Genomic DNA, 17,520 nt, shown 5'->3' on the forward strand with positions numbered 1-17,520 from the left:
CAATTACCCTATTTAAAAGAAAACCTTTCTTATTCTAACAGGTAACATATCATTATACTTCAGAACTGATTTGCATTTATTTTATTATGGGAACAAGCAAGCATACACTTATATGTGTAAAAATTACATATATTACTTTTTGTATAAAATAGCATTTTTTCCATATAATTTTTCCAACAAAGGGTTATCTTCATTCAATTTCTAGTGTCATAGAAATGCAAGTGGGAGATTGAGAAAACATCAGGTAACTTCATATTCTGAAGGCAGGAATTCTGTTCACATTATGTAACTACATTGTCTGTGGTGGTTGGATGGGAAATGCCTCCACAGACTCGGGTGTATGGACATTGGTGTCACCATTTGTGGATTAAGTGCTGCAGCCTTGTAGGAGGACGGGCCTCCCTGGGGGTGAGCTCTGAGAGGAAAAGCTCCATGCCATTTCCAGTTAGCGCCCTCTACTTCACGCTTGCTGTTGAAGACTGAGCTCTTGGCTCTCTGCTCCTGTAGCTACCATGCCTGCAGCTTGCAGTTAGGCTTCCCCTGGCACAGCAACCTCTTATCTCTCTGGAGCCACAAGTTCAAATAAACTCTCCCGTCCTTCTAAAGGCTACTTTTCCTTGTGGCATTTTACCACAGGGACAGGAAGTGACAGCACACTTTCTAACAACATTATCTCAGCTTTATGAATTTTCCTGTAGATGACGACAGTGCAAGATTTCACCTTTTATTAAGAGCTTGATGACTTTTTAGCAAAGTATGTAGAAGAAAGAAGATTATTCCCACAACAGTTCCAAAGGCTTACCTTTCTGAAGAGCCTTTGACTTCCCCCGCCGGCAGATGTGGGATAATAAATGTAAACATTGTGGTCTTCTGCACTAACGGGCTTTTCTACAAATGGCTTTTGGAAAACTTCCCCATTGACTTCTACATGATCTTCTCCTTCAATCAGACTGCATTCTGTAAACAAAACATAATAGCAAGGATGGTCAGGAACTCTTTTATCACTTAGATAACATCCTTACAAGAGCAAACATAAAATTTACTTTTCAAGCTTCTAGTAAAACTATGCTAGGCCTCAGTAGACACAATCCCTGGAGCTGGGGAGGCAGTGCGGCAGCAGGAGCAACATGACAAGCCTGGCTATTATATACAGGGCCTGGGTTCAGCCCTCAGAACCTCGGGGAAAGATTATCCAGTGCCAAATGGTCAGCCCTCAAATCATATGCACACCATTATACATAGGAAACCATAAACTATGAGTTAGCCAGTTAGCTCATGGTGTCTCGTTTGGTTTTGTTTTCTATGATGTAGTCTAACAGTATAAAGCCCTGAACTAAATACATGCTGAATATGACCTTGAGTTCCCTATCAACCTTCTTCAGTGTTCTGAGTCCTGGTATTATATGTGAGTTCTGCCACAACAGCCACAATGTCACATGTTGATCAGATACAGTGCCACAGGCGAGCACCTCCACGACAGCCCACAATGTCACATGTTGATCAGATACAGTGCTACAGGCGAGCACCTCCACGATAGCCCACAATGTCACATGTTGATCAGATACAGTGCTCATTTGTTTAATTCTCTAAGAAAAAGAAGTAGGCTACTATTCTACTAATTGTAAGGAAGTGACAAAAAGTAAGTCAAGAACCAAAAGGAAGCCTGCTGAGTTCTCTGACCTTTCGGGTTATTTGGATCACGGTTCAGAATTGCATACCGAGGAAGTAAAATGCCTTCAGCTTGAAGAATGCTATAAACGTCTCTCCTAAAGAAACAGAAAACATCCTTATTGTTTAGTTCTCGATTTCACAATACATTTATCTTTGCACACAAGTAAAATATTACTCTTTATTACCATAAGGGGTACAAATATCAACCTTCTGTTTTTCTGTGTCCCTAACAAAAGTCACCAAAATTCATATAAAATAACTTTGGTAGCATATCAAAAGACTAAACTTTAAAAGAAGAATGTACATACATGAAGAGATATAGTCAAGTAAGACTACTCTATCACAAGGACAGATTATAGCCTAATTACTAAAAACCTTCTCTTCTTTTCTTAATGCTATAAAAAATGCTACAGTACGCTAAGAGAAAGGTAATTCTACCATCACACAAAATTAGTTTATATGTATTTCCATGTATAAGTAATCTCACGATATTAACATAGAAGAAAGTAGAATGATAATGAAAAATAGAATTATATGTAGCTACCAAAACAAAACACCAGTTAAATGAAGAGACAAATATATAAGCTTTTATCATTTCAACTAGAAGTCTATGCTCAACAAATGCTAAGATATACAGTAAGGAACTTTTCTAGTAGGTACACTTTACCATGGAAATCATCAGTTACAATGAATGACTTCCAATGTAATCAATCGTCAGTCACATGACAGGACACTGGAGTCTTGATGGGTTTACTAGGCTTTAGAAATCAAGCAGATGTGATCCAATTCTCAGTCCCGCTACTTGGGAGACTACCCTTGACTTTGTGTAAGTGAACTGATTTCTTCAACTGTCAGGTTCCTCAACTGTAAAGTTTGCTAATGATTATCTGTTTCTGAGTATTACTTTAAGGACGCATATGAAAACATCTGATGCTGTACAGCATACACTGATTACTAAGCGTAGATTTCTGTTTCCCTTAATTCAGTGAACTTCACCACTCACCTATCTTGTATGAGATACTGCATATTCAAGTCATTGATTACAAATGGATTCCTGAGTTTTGCATAGGCAACTGCTTTGTCCAGTGGAAATCCTAAGAACACATATTATTATCATATTCCTTACAATATCAAGAAAAGCTTGCATCTATAAATTTATCAACCTGAATTGTGCCACCTCCCCTAAAAAATGTCATTATGTATATAACTGCCTTTTATAAAACATAAAATAATAAGTATGTTATACACTTACACAATACACGACACAAAAAAAAATGTGAACTGGGAAAATTTGATAAAAATCTAAGAAAAGTTAAATGTAAAGTTACACATAACTATGACACAAATTTTTATAAAACACACAGAGAAGAAAAGGATTAGAAAGAAGTCTATCAAAATGCTAACTTCCCTTATCTGTGAGTTTGCTTCATTCTGTTTTATCCAATACTCTACACTAATATGTATTACTATTACAATCAGAGAGGATGAAAGTCCCTATCCACCATTTAATACCTTTAGAATGGAAAGAAATAAGACAGTCACATAATGGCCAGTTTTCCACGGGTTCGTTCAAAATTACTTCCTCTTCAAAAACCACTACTGTGATGTATTTAAATAAAGAGATCCGTTCCAAAATTTCCTTCATGGGTTTGGATTTGGATTTCTTTGCCATGGAACATATTCCAACCACAATCTGCCTTTCTGGTGGCTAAAAGAGAAACAAAACAAAATAATGAGATGACTTACTAGGCATTCTAAAACATCACTCTTAATTTCCTCCCAGAAGTAGATGAGCCATAGGAGTCAATAAAACTGACATATTCACCACTGAAGACATTAAAATCCTATCAGTGACAACACTTTACAATTAAAACAATTTTTTTGAAAGATCTGAAAAAACTTTTAAAAATAAAACATTTTCAGCACATTGCTACTGCTTCCATTAACTTTAAAACACGAATAAACATACCTTTTTCAACTCCTTCTAGCATTTATTTATCTTCAGGCAGAAGAAAGCAAATGAGAGTGGAAATTTATTTACTCCAATTAAAAGGTCCAGTAAGAGTCAGATAAAGAATGTGGCTACCTAAAATCAAATGCATTTCTAACTACCGAGCTACACAGTATTAAGTCTTCTTGTAGACGGAGCTGTGGGACATTAGTTGGTCATAGATAGCTTTCTGAACTTAAAAGAATGGCTCACTGCTAAAAGAGAAGATGTCAATGACCTTTTGACACTCCCTCCAGTATTCAGACTTGGCATTCCTACTTAATGGTTTTGTTATTCATTGTACTTTTTTTTTTTGCCAAACCAAAGTTCAAACTTGAATATGCACATCATAAACAGTAACATACTGAGTACCTCACATGCTCACACAATTTCTTAATATTCAGTCCTGATTCTTATCTCTGCATATTGCTTGCATTCAGGGACATAGGTAGATAGATAGATAGATAGATAGATAGATAGATAGATAGATAGATGGACAGATACCACTTCTCTCTCCATGACTTTATGTATCTCATAACACTACACAAAACTGCTCAAAGGTAGTTCATTAAACTTTCTCCTTAATGTTGCAATAAAAATTTTAAATCTAGAAAAAATAATTCTACATTGCCTCTTCTAACATGAAAATTGGAATTCAAATGAGTATTGGATTTGATTATAAACCAATCAGATTGTCAACAACAACTGCTTTGGGGTCTACTATCTCTGCTTTCTCTCACTGTCCGCCTTAAGGCTTCCCTATTCATTTTAGTCCTTATCAAAAATTTCAAACTGGTTCATTATAATCTTCCTAAAGGAGATTTCACAGGTCACAGCTGCCAGTTATTTCTCACTGCTATGATACAGTAAGTGACAAAAACATTAAGGGAGGATTTCTTTATCTCACGGTTTAGCCCAAGGTTCAGCCCACAGTTGCTTAGGCAGACTATCACGGAACAGAAATGGGAGGCAATAAAAGTCAGTAAGAGTGTGCCTCCTGGTGAGCTCTCCAAGGCAAGGCACACCCACAGTGACTTCTCTGTGAAAACCACAAAAACTAAGGAAGTGTTTGCGTCTGGTCTCACTGCTTTTAACAAGTGTGACAGGTTTTTCTTTTAAAATAAGATTCTATTTTTAACATGAAATTTAAGAAAACGCCTTTCATGTCTGTATTTTAAATCAGTTCCCAAAATAAAACAATGTTTGCCTGTGATCTAGAACAAGGACAGATAAGAAACGCACTAGACTAGCATAACAAGGGGGGAAATGCCTGTGACAGAGGCTCCGCTTCTAAGGTGCAGCAGGGCCATGACCTCCCACACACAAGCAGACCTGGGAGGCAGTCCTGGTGAACGTCACAAACTTAGTTAAGGTCTTTCTTGGTATCTTACAGCACTGGGCTGTCATTAAACTACTTCAGGATCTTATCTCTAGACATACTTACTACACTTTTTAATTGCCTGTCTGTCCATTATCACTTAAACTTTTTCAACTGAAAACATTTTAACAAATTTGCACGTTGAAAGGCAGTCTTAATTTAAAACCGTAGCATTCATTTACCCGAACTACACTTAGTGAAGTTCTGTGCTGTACTGGTTATCACAAAAGAAACGACTCACAGATTCATCGTCCTCTTCCTCATCTTCATCTGCATGGTGGAAGAAACGACGATAATTTCCAGGGTTTATCTCTGCATCTTCAGGCCCAACAAAGAATCTGGGGGCTTCGCTCATTTTTCTATTTCATTTGATGTACATAAAATTCAAGAATCTGTGTTAAAACTTGTTCAAGTAAATAGTTTTGGAAGAAAACATTCTCGCTGTGCTAGCTGACACCCAGGTCTGCTGCAGTGTTTTTATACCATCACATGCAATGTGCTGACATTCAGTTGGCAAATGCTCCTTTGTTCTCAGATATCATGGCTTCATTGTTGATCTCCAAGTTGCTGCTACAGTTTAAATACAAAGACAATGAGGCTACTGCTTCCCCGAGTTGAAACAGCAATCCTTTTACCTAAAATGCAATGCAAACAATTAATTTGAAGAGTGTCTTTTAGAAACACATAAAAAAATAATTTTAAAAGATACCAGAACCAATAACTTGACAAAGGCCACCAAAACGAAAATATATTTTCTGCCACAAAATTAAGTAATAGAGATTAAATTCTAGTAAAATGCATTAGAAGTGGATAAGATGTCACAATATAACAAAGATTACACTCGATTCAAATCTAAAAAGTACCTGACAAATGAGAATATAATGCAAATTATAATACAAAATTTTGTTAAAAGTTAAATCCTCAATCCAGAAATATCTGAAAAAGGTAGACAATGACAGAAAACATGTAATGTACGCTTGATACTAACTGAAAATTGAGCATCAATCAGTGATGGCAACAAATCAACTGTAAAGGTTCAGTTAAAAAGAGTCCTGTGGTAAACATAACTAATCTGTAATAATGATTAGCAAACAAGACTTCAGCCAACAGTTCTCAAACTGATAGTTTGAAACTTTTAAGCAAATCTAGCACAATTGATGGACTTCTAATAAAATGTATTTGTCAAAAAACTACATATGATTCAATGAAACTCCCAAGAAAACCCCTCCATAAAAACCCACTAATTAACTACCGTATGCTAATGATATTATTTCAAACTATCCTTTACAAAGCTGTTTACATGTATCTGAACACTGGTGATATTAAAATTAGTTATCTGCCAAGAAGGAATTGTGTATCAAATATTTCACTTGGTGACTACTGATATAAAAAAACCCTGCTTAACCAAATATTTAAAAAATATTGATCAATATACTAAATAGATTTACAGAGTAAGTACATTCCAAAATTCTTATTTCTAGAAGTCTGATTTCAGTTTAACTAATGGCTTTCTATGAAATATTACAGATTACTTTTACAAAGTCTTGACTTTATAAAATTGTTACAATTTATAAAATTGTTAAAATCATTTAGGACTAAACTGAACGAAGAAAAAATTATTTATTAAGAAAGCTTTTTGTTCTTATTTTTATGCATGATTTAATAGTACAAGGTGTTTCATAAGGAAAAATCTCACAAGCTTCTATAGCTGCCCAGCTATAGACAATCTCGGCTCAGCTTTGTTGTTACTAAATGGCATACATCCGTGGGAGCTCTGTGTGCTTTTTATCTTCTTTCCACTTAAACATCTCTAAATATTTTAGTAACAGAAAGGGTATGTTTTTTACCAATCTGTTACTAAACAACTAACAACTTATGCTAGCGTTTCTGAATCTCATTTTCTCTCCCTCTCTCCTCCCCTCTCCCTCTCCACCTCTGTGTGTGTGTGTGTGTGTGTGTGTGTGTGTGTGTACATGAGAGTATACCAACAGCCTGTAACTGTGAAGACTGAGGTAACATAGTGCTTCACACATACTGAATACTTAATAAAACAACGTTTCTATAGGAACTGCTATAAATTAAGTTACTTACTAATATAAAATGGAAATCTAAGAATACTGCTGGTTATTTGTTGAACTGAACATATTTATTAAATAAATACTATTCACTTCTAATAGACACATTTCATTAAACAGAAACAACCGTACCTCTAGTTTAAGTACTGTAACATAAATGATACAACAAGAACCATCTCATTTTAGAGATAGTGTTGTTTTTGCTGTTTTAATTTAAATATTCTTTGTGAAATGAGAACACATCAATGTAAAATTCTGAATAACTCAGTCAAGAATCTAATGACCAGTGACAGAAATATGATTGCTATTTTTGGTTGTAAAACTACTGATTTATGGGGTTGGAGAGATGGCTCCATAGTGTATTCTTCCAGAGGTCCGAGCTCAATTCCAAACACCTACCTGGCGGATCACAACTGTAGTCCCATGGGGTCCGATGCCCTCTTCTGGTGTGCAGACATACATGCAGACAAATACCCAAACACATAAAAATACACATACAAATCTCAAAAAAAAAAAATACTGATTTGTATTTCCTACTAGTCTTTTCAACAAATAATGCACATTGGAAGCAGAAATCATCCAGAGGATAAGGTGAGGTGTGTAGCACCTTTTCTCCCCCAGATAATATGAATTAGTAAGTGATTCCCCCACCTACAGCACACACACCACTTATGGAATTCAGCTGGGACTTATTAGTGTTGCCGAGAGGACAAGAATGCATGTCCTCCAAACAACGGTAAGCTTATACCCACAGCCAAGCTTAGACATTCACAGGAGAGAGACAGAGATGAGCCAACAACCAAGCGCATGCTAGGACGTCTTCTCCTATAACGTGACATCTGATCACAGCTGGCATGATATGCTGAGATCATGCTGGGAAGAAACATGAAATATTGAAGCAGAAGTATGCTTGGTGTATTTCCCGTGTTCAACAACCAGTCAGTGAGATTGGAGTAGAACAGGGAAGCGAAGGAAATGTGGAGAAACCATTGTTAGAGATGTAACTGGAGCATTCAGAGGACTGAGGGGTTAAATCATTTCCTGAACTGCACTTGAGAAAGCAGGTGTAGAAGAAGAAGCAGGTTAGGCAGGAAAGGGCCTTCTTATAATGGTGGGCTGAACAAGTAGCCCTCAATAGAATATAAGGCTGGGTAACGCTCCCATTTATTTTTCTGTAATTCTATTTTAATATATGAGAGATATTATTAAAAAGCTGAACCAATCAATGCTTAAACGCATGGACTTAGGATTCAAAATCCCTAGGTTGGACTCTTATCCTTTAGAATTGTATTTGATCTCTTGGGTCCTACTTTTTTTATAAGTAAGCTCTACCTGTCATAGCCCATGTAAGGGTTGAATATCCATACACACATTAAATGTACTTGTGCCTGAAATTCTGGACAAACTCCATACCACTTAGAATGTTTGGGTAGAGCTGGGCTGTGGTGGCACGTGCCTTTAATCCCAGTACTGGGGAGGCAGAGGTGGGCGGATCTCTGTGAGTTCAAGGCCAGCCTGGTCTGCAAGGGTGTTTGGGTAGCACTTGGGTATGTTTTGAAGTTTCCCAAGCAGTTCCAACAAGCAGGCAAGTTTAGTCATGTACTAGCCGCTTCCCCATACAAATGGAGAAGAGAGTAAAACAACAGACACATAGAGGAGGCAGCACACATGTTCACCACGTCCACGACTGTGCACTGTTCGTTATTACAGAAAATCAAGTTTTCTTCTATAATAAAAATGATATGAAACAGACAAAATAGAATCTCTGTCCTCATGGTGCTTGGCTTATCTCAGCATAAATACTCCTCCACAAAACTTACCAATATCCAAGATTTTTTTTCCCTTTATCATACTTTTGACCTTGCTCACCTACGGTCTTATTTAACTACCTCAGCTGTATACAGCATTACAAAATCCAAAAAAAAAAAAAAAAAAATTCTCAAGGGAATGAAATTACTAAATGTTTTATATGCTAAAGACTTAGTTTTTTAATGCAGGGGCTTCCTAACATGTTGCTCAACCATGAATGCAAAATTGGGCATGTTCAAAACTTGTCTGAGCCATTCAGTTGGCTATGAGTCCTACTCAGGTAACTTGAGCAGCATTAAGGTCGGTTTTCCCTATGGCACAGCAAAGACACTATCATTGTCAATGTATGTCTAAATGTGAAATAATGTTAGGGATCAATTACTGTGCTGTGAATGAACATTCTTACAATTGTCTTTGATTATGGATGTTGTCCTCGTTTTATAAGTTTTTGAAGTATGCCGATGAGACCCAAGTACTCCAGTGATTTAAACTCTGAGGTGATGCTGACACCGCTGGAGTCTGAGAGCTGCCCCACTCCAGCAAGCAAACTCAACTCCCCCCCTTGGAACTGGCTCTGCTGTGCCTGGCCCAGTTCTCGCCTCCTGAGGAAATGAGGTTATACACCTCATACAAGCTTTGGCGATTACATGGGAATGCAGGTGCCAGGACAATTGGCCCACGTTAGGGATTCAGTAAACAGCAGCTGTTTCTATAACTGCCTAACTATGGCTATGAATAAGGAGTTTCTGAGTTTATTTAACTGACAGAACAAAACTAAATCAAAAAACAGAAATACATATAAGCAGCCAAGGTTAGGATATACCTTCTGGCAAAGGATGCCGGCTGGGTTCCTGTCCTGCTGCTGCTTTGGTGACCTTGTTACAGCACTCCAGTCTTACTGCACTGCTCCAGACTAGACTCCCCACTGCCCTGGATGAGAGTTCTCGCTCTCATATGTTCACAGGTACTGGCTCCATCCTTTCAAATAACACCCTGGATGAGTCACCGGTATCGCACAGCATTTAGAGATCCCTTACAGAAATCTTTCAAGCTATCATTCCCATAGGTTCCAATAATGTTCGCCACAAAAGAGCAAATTTCCACTCCAAAAACCAAAACAAATAAACAAGCAAACAAACAAAAAACAAAGGAAACTGGAGCTCCAATAACAGTTGTTCGATCAGAATGCAAATACATAACCAGTTTTCCTGAGATCCCCAAAACATTTTCCAGAGGAAACATTGCTATAAAGGAGAGCTAAGTCAAGCCACTAGGAAGACACTACACAAAAAGTGTTAAATGTTGGCTTCTTCGGGCTAGGAAAAGTAAGCTAGAATAGATTTTTGATTCTACAAACCAAGCTCCATACAGCTTTGGCACCGAGTCCCCTCCCTTTCAAAAGGAATACACATCTTTTCGCTGTGTCAGCTAGTTTGCCTGGAATATACCTTTCTGCTGAGTCAGCTCTTTGATCTGGAATTCATGGCTATTTTAGAGGAAGTTCCTAGTCTCCTTGAAATAAACAATTGGAAGACTTCAAAGAATGTTTCCCAAGCTATTCTCATGCACCTACCACCCCAAACACATAGCCGAACCTTTCCTTCATGTTCCATAAATACCTGTTTCTATGAGAGCTCAAAGTTTTGTTACATTTTAAATTTTCAGAAAGACCGCACGAACCGTGCATATGTCTAATATTAGATTCCATATTCTTTTAATTGCTCAATTTATTACCCTCATGATACTTTCATAATGTTCAATTTAATACCCTCACTCTACAAATCACATTGATTTAAAACTTAAAAAAAGCAAGCTTGATTGCACAATAATGACCCTTCTATTCATCAGTTTTAGGACTTTTTTTTTAAATAGCCTATACTGCAAGAAAGACTATTTGAGGTTGTGAAAAATTTAATTCTACGCCACACACAGAAGATGCACAGAGACCATGACTGTCATTTGTCACACACACACACACACACACACACACACACCACTCTGTGCTTTCTTAAACGGATAAATAAAACTTTGAACCACTGAAAATGTTAGTGAAGAAATTGGAATAAGAATAATAATGGCAGGACAATAGAATTCAGATCTACTTTCTAGTAAAGATTCAGAGGTTTACTCAAAGCAAAATGTTACTAGGGTAAGTTACACAACCTCACTAACTTAACATTTTCCAGCTAAAACCTTCATGGGATCCTTAAAAGACTGAATGAAAATATATGTGCAAAGCATTTGGCAGTTACCCATGTGTAGCAGCTATCGTCACGTTATCGCTCTAAAACCACATATTTCCGTTTTAAAAAACCTTAAGAGCGAAACAAAAGCCTGTCCCGGGGTAGGCTTGGAGGCTAATGCTGCAGTCAGCCATGCTTCCTACTTCTACAGCTAAGTCTTCTAGGACGCTGAAACGAGACAACCATTGCCACAAAACTCCAAGAATGGTTAACTCTCAGGAAGTTGTCCAGAACCTGGAGGATGAGATCCAAAGGTCATTACCAACAAGGGAGGACGCAAGGCCATCTAATCGATAAGGTGCGGGTGCGGCATTGACCTGCAACCTAGTATCTCAGCGGGCGAAGCTGCGGGCACATGGTGCTTTTGTTCCTTAAAAGTGGGTGTGGAAAGCCAAGACAAGCAGAGTGATGGAGACTACGGAATGAAGCAGCCACCTCTCCCCACAGCAGAACCCAAACAACGCTGCACACCTCTGTGCAAAGAGATTCAGATACAAGTTAGGCAGCTCCCTCCGAGCTGAACTGCTTTCTCAAACCCGAGACGTGAAAGGAGGAAGCGACGCGGGAAGTGGAAGAGAAATCAAGCCTGAAAAGGACCCTGGAGCTGGACTGTCACTCCTCCAAGACCACGTTGTCACTCGCTCCGGTTCGTGCCTCGGGCAAGAGCACGTGTCTGGGGTCCGCGGAGCAGAGCAGGGAGACAAAGCAAACACCTAAAGGCGGCAATGAGCCTCCAGCCATCGGGTCTGGCTCCGGTTCTCCACCGAGCTCCCGGTCCTCACCTGCCTCGGCTGCGGTCATCAAGCGATCCGTGGGAGATGCTTGAGCCCATCCAGGTTTCGGTTCCTCCCCTTTAACTGCAGGCACAAGGGTGAGGTAGGTGTTCGGGCAGAGGCGGCTCTCGGAGGCGTGGACCTGAAATCTTCCCTCTTCGGCATGAGCGGCAAGGCTGGCACGGCTACACCTCGGGAGCCTCCGACACGCCTCTTCCCCGCCCGCCCTCCACGGGTCTCACACCGAAACCGCACCGGCCGGGACAGTTTCCGCCGGACCAACGCTCCGCCTGAGCTTTCCTGTTCCACCACCGCCACCACCCCCCGCCAAACTCCGAGCCCGGTAGTTCCGTTTCCGGCAGCACCAGATAAGTCGCGGAAGAAAAGTTAAAACCTGCTGTTTGCATTTAGGACCACTTCGGTGAGTGGTCATTCTAGTGTGTTCTGTTATACCTCCTCCCTCCCCTTTTTTTAAAGTGAGACGTAAGCTGATAATAACTTTAAAACGGACCCCTTCGTCTGCTCTAAGGAAGGGTTTGACGAGGTGGAGGTTTCGCGCAGGCGCCTTTGGGGCTAAAGGGCCTTGAGTTTTGCTAGCCGAGCGGAAGCTGGCTGTAAAGAGGCGAGGACTTGTTGGGCTCAGGCAGTTGGCGACTGTGTGATTGAGTTGTCAACGGTCATTTTCTTGCTTATGCAAGGATTAGCTGGACCTTGCCCTCGGGAGCCAGTTAACAAGCTGTCAAATGCTTGCGGAACGCTCCCTCGCTGGCGGCTGCGAATGCTTGACTGCATTCGAAACTGCACTCGGCGGCTTGGCTAACGCTGGAGAAGTCTCACCCTGAATCGTGGTGAAAACCTACACCAAAGTGAAGAAATAAGCTCAAGGGGGAGTCTTAACACGCAGCTTTAAAGGAAACGTACCCTTTTAAATCTCACTGAATTCTTTCGTGGATTTTTCGAACCTCGGTTGAGAATTTTCAAAATAGACATGAGTTTGTCCTGTGCAGCAGATTTTGGAAGTAAGGGGATTTCTTGTTAATTGTGTACCCTTAGGTGAGACAGATTACAGAGTGTTCTGGAGAATTGCCTCCCCAGTCTTCTCTCTGCCGCTTCCCAGTTAATGCATAAATTGTGCTGGTTCAGTTTTCAGAGATTAAACTAGAGTAATTCATATGTCAGAATTCTCATCCCGAATTACTGTGTTTATTAAAACATTGCACGCTTTGTGTTTTTAAGTTGGAACACAAACTTACCTTCCACTGATTTTAACCGTAGCTTCGTGGTTAGTAGGAAATGATATGAGGGAACAAATGTAAAGGGATATTTAATCGCTTTAATTTTATTAGATGCACACGATAAAATTATTGAAGAAGTTAAGCAATAAGGATCAGTAAAAATACTTGTTTTATGTAATGTACACGAAGCATGGTGTGAAAAAATTTAACCAAGTATTCTGATGATCTTGCATCAGGGAAGTTGTTGTGATGAACCATCTTCAATACCTTTTCTAACGTCTGAGTTCTTGAAAAGATAAGGATATTTTTAAAGTTGGAAAATATTCTTTATATGTATGATTTTCTTTCCATTTTACGCAGTTACTGTTTCTCCTTTACATCTGTCTCCGTCTTAAAAACCAGCAGTTGATGGACTACATTAAATAGTAATGGAAGTCATGATAAAGTATATACACTGGGAGGCTCAGGCAGGAGAATCATCATGAGTTTGAAGCCAGCCCCATCTACCTACTGAATTCCAGGATCCAGATCCAGGACAACGCTGGCTACAGATAGCAAAAAAAAAAAAAAAAAAAAAAAAAAAGCAAGTAATACTCTTGCCAGGTCTATTGAACTTTACTATTAACAGTAGAACATAGATATTCCTCTAAAATATTAAATACATTAATAAAAGGTTTTTAAATTTCTTGAGCAATTTTGACAAAGAAGGTTCGATTGCTTTAAGCAACTTGATTGAAAACTTATAACAATGTCTATATATCATTTTACCATTTACAAAAGACTTTGAAATCCATTATTTCATTGATCTTTTTGGTTTTGGTAAAGGAGGGACAATTATTATGGCCTCCCCCCCAACATGGTCACTAAGACCTAGGTAAATGTCACACACCTGAAATTCTTACTCCCAGTTGATGCCTTCCAAACACCCCCTACTTGTGTCCTTATATATTCTCACCAACAGTGCTCAGGTCTCTGGGTTTTGTTGCCTGGGTTTGTATCCTCATGTCCTTATGTGGCTGTCCTGGACATTGTCCTTTGTCTAATGATGTTGAGTATTTCTCATGTGTTCATTAATGATACCCTTTTGTAGATGTTCAGTTCAAACTTCATGCCCATGTTTAACGTTAGGCTGTTTGCTTTCTTGTTAGGCTTTGAGTTCTTCATCAATCCTTTGTCAGAGATAGGTACTACAAATATTCTCCTTCAGCTGCATTTCTTAGCAGTGTCTTTATTTTTTTTTAAACCTCTGCAATTATTAGTTTATTAGTATCATCCAGGACTCATGTTCAGTATTCCTCCTCAAATTACATTAACAAACGCAAATGTAAAGAACCCAAGTCAAAATTATATAACAAACAGCACTCCATCACAAAAGCGCGTAAAATTACAAGAACGCTATTTTAAAACACTGGCACTTTAAGAGAATGATAATCTCAAAAAAAACACAAAATTGCCGAATTGTTCCCTAAACTGCTAAGCAGATTAAACATGACTAATGAGTGAGTTTGGGTTTTATAAAGAAATACCAAATGGATTGGACAACTGGTACTAATACACAGTTTAAGGTCTTTTCTTGTCTCCGATTTAATAAAGGGATAAATCACAATATAGGAAAATATACCCTTACTTTAATTTTAAATGTGGCATAATTTTAAGAAAAGCTGGCTCAACTAATTAAAAATACTTTTAAACAGTCAAGTTTCCTGAGCAATCCTGTATTTAGATAGATGGGCAAAGGCATTATAGCCAGTTTTCATCATAGCCTTTACTAGGGCTAATGTCAACAGAGAGTCTTATATGGCAGTCTTGTATTTTAAGCTCATGCCTTTGGGGATACATTCTCAGGTCTTTAATAGGGGAACTGCAGAATGTAACTGCCATTTCATAGTAATGGAAGCTAAGAAGAGTCCTCATGTAAGGATTAGAACATACTTTTCTATTCGTCCTTCAAGGACAGACTTTCAGACTTTGATCCTAATAATCCTATGGTGTAATAGAACTGATCACTCTCAGCTTTGCACGTGGGTTATGTACTATCTCTTAACTGACTGATCACAATTTTGAAATTAACTATGGACGAAAATGTTGCCCCCATCACAATATGCAGGGTGTGTAAATAAAAGCTCTTCTTCCAGCTAACTATATGAAAAGAAACACTGCAATAATTCGTGTGACCCAAAATGGGCAAAAGCAAAAGACTAGCTTCCCCTTGAGAAGAGAATTTTCAGACCTATGAAAAGGACAACAATACTAATAAAAAAAATTGTATTTACTTAGAAGCATTCAGAATGTCAACAAAACAGCTGCAATTTTTTTTGCAATTACAGAGTGGTATTCAGTTAACAGAACAATTATCTTCGTATAAGCTGCATCAGAGACAACTGAAGATGAAAAAAAAAACAAAAAACAAAACAAAACAAAAAAAACTACCGTCCCCATATATAACTAATTTGTGCTGTGCACCAACAAGAACCTGCTTTAAATTTCCATGCCAATTTACAACCCCCAGACTGTACCAGGCAAGGTTAGTGGCTTTTGAAAATACCACTAGGACAGGGCTATCTAATGACACATTCGGTAGTGTGTTAACTATACAAAAAAAGACACTGTACAGTTTAAAAACAAATCTTACACAGCCTTACATTTCAATTTTTTTCTTTAAAAGGAGTGAGTTGTGTACAGGGGGGTTAAATGCTTTATAGACAAGAAAAAAACTGCGCTAGAACCAACTTATTCATCATCATCATCTTCCTCATCTTCGTCTTCCTCTTCTTCCTCCTCCTCTTCATCCTCTTCGTCTTCCTCATCATCTTCCTCTTCCTTCTTTTTCTTGCTCTTTTCCGCCTTGACCACCCCCTTTTTCGCTGCATCGGGTTTTCCTTTAGCTCTGTAAGCAGCAATATCCTTTTCGTACTTCTCCTTCAGCTTGGCAGCCTTCTTTTCATAGGGCTGCTTGTCATCTGCAGCAGTGTTGTTCCACATCTCTCCCAGTTTCTTTGCAACACCACCAATGGATAAGCCAGGGTGTTCTTTGATTTTGGGGCAGAACAGAACAAGAAGAAGGCCGAAGGAGGCCTCTTGGGTGCATTGGGGTCCTTGAACTTCTTTTTGGTCTCCCCTTTGTGGGGGATGTAGGTTCTCATTTCTCTTTCATAACGAGCCTTGTCAGCCTTGGCCATGTCTTCAAATTTCCCCTTTTCTTTAGCAGACATAGTCTTCCACCTTTCTGAGCACTTCTTGGAGAACTCTGAGAAGTTGACAGAAGCATCCGGGTGCTTCTTCTTGCGTTCCTCCCGGCAGGTTTGCACAAAGAATGCATACGAGGACATTTTGCCTCTCGGCTTCTTAGGATCTCCTTTGCCCATGTTTAGTTGATTTTCTTTGTGTGGAGCCTGACCCGCCGGCTCCAGGCCGCGGGGATCCGGCCGCCGTGCGGGTGACGAGACTGCCCAAGGCGCTCTTGCCGCTGCTTGCCGTCCTGCACTCCTTAGCAGTGTCGTTAAAAAGAGGTTTAAATCTTTTCCTTCAAAAGTGACACTTTATATTTACTCCTTAGTCTAGCAAGCTCACCAACATTTTATTTTGTTTTTTCTTTTCTGGAAATGCTGTCATTTTAGCCCTTAAGTATGGGTCTGTGGCCATTTGTGAGCTAATTTTTACATGTCCTGTGAGATATAAGTTCATGGGTTTTTTTTATATGGATGTTTGATTGGTCCAGCATTTCTTGAAAACTCTCATTTCTTTGGGACCATGGTTAAAAATTGTTTTGCCATATCCGAGTGTCTGTTTCTAGATACTGTTCTGGCTGATGGACTGACAGTTATTTTACCAGCACCACAGTCTGCAAGTCATCCACTGTAAAAATTCTTATATCTGTCATTTTTCACAGTCATTTCACCTCTTCTGAGCCTGTTGATTTTACATATCAATTTAGAATTAACTTGCTGGGTTTTATAAAAGAGAGGGTAAAATGGAAATAAATTGTTTCATTTTGAAATGTCAAAAAAAGCCTCTGTCTAGAATACTTTTTTAAAAAAACCTGTAAGTCCCTCCCTTCCTAACAAAGAAAAAAAAAAACTAGGTAACCATGTTAATGTGCCAATTCTCCTCAAACTGGGATTGCATTGACTCTGTAGATCAATGGGAAGGGAATTGGAGTGTTGATGGAGTTATCTCATTTGACTCTTGTGTTCTTTATTTATGTTAAATGTTGTCCCATCTTCTAAAGAATATTAGGCCTCCAGTCATGCAAGTTTTCTTTCTGTAGTATGAATAATAAAAACCCAGAGACAGATATTGGGGTTCAAGCTGAAGATGAGAAAAGCAAAGCCATCAGCCAGGGGCTC

The 17,520-nt window shown here is 38.9% G+C and overlaps 2 protein-coding genes and 1 pseudogene across 8 annotated transcripts in view; 1 reads left to right on the forward strand and 2 right to left on the reverse strand.

Moving 5' to 3' along the window:
- Positions 1–12,221, reverse strand: part of Ppip5k2 (diphosphoinositol pentakisphosphate kinase 2) — a 58,809-nt gene extending 46,588 nt beyond the window's left edge. For 6 of the 7 annotated variants that reach the window (XM_041631725.1, XM_041631721.1, XM_041631723.1 and 3 more), the window contains exons 1-6: positions 11,949–12,221; positions 5,281–5,674; positions 3,184–3,379; positions 2,675–2,765; positions 1,681–1,766; positions 803–957 (exon numbers count right to left, since the gene is read on the reverse strand). In XM_041631725.1, coding sequence (XP_041487659.1) covers positions 803–957; positions 1,681–1,766; positions 2,675–2,765; positions 3,184–3,379; positions 5,281–5,394 — 642 coding nt within the window. In that variant the 5' untranslated portion in view covers positions 5,395–5,674; positions 11,949–12,221. The remainder of the gene's footprint in view (positions 1–802; positions 958–1,680; positions 1,767–2,674; positions 2,766–3,183; positions 3,380–5,280; positions 5,675–11,948) is intronic. The other variant, XM_041631724.1, reaches the window with a different exon arrangement.
- A 44-nt stretch (positions 12,222–12,265) lies between these two features.
- The window catches only part of Gin1 (gypsy retrotransposon integrase 1), a 28,357-nt gene continuing 23,102 nt past the window's right edge, over positions 12,266–17,520 (forward strand). The window contains exon 1 of the mRNA XM_041631727.1: positions 12,266–12,360. The gene's annotated coding sequence lies outside the window, so the exon portion shown is untranslated. The remainder of the gene's footprint in view (positions 12,361–17,520) is intronic.
- Positions 15,741–16,539, reverse strand: LOC121433349 (annotated as a pseudogene).

The sequence above is a fragment of the Microtus oregoni genome, unplaced genomic scaffold (genome assembly GCF_018167655.1).
Source record: "Microtus oregoni isolate MIOR12 unplaced genomic scaffold, Mior012 000038F_ref0000394, whole genome shotgun sequence".
Classification (NCBI taxonomy): domain Eukaryota; kingdom Metazoa; phylum Chordata; class Mammalia; order Rodentia; family Cricetidae; genus Microtus; species Microtus oregoni.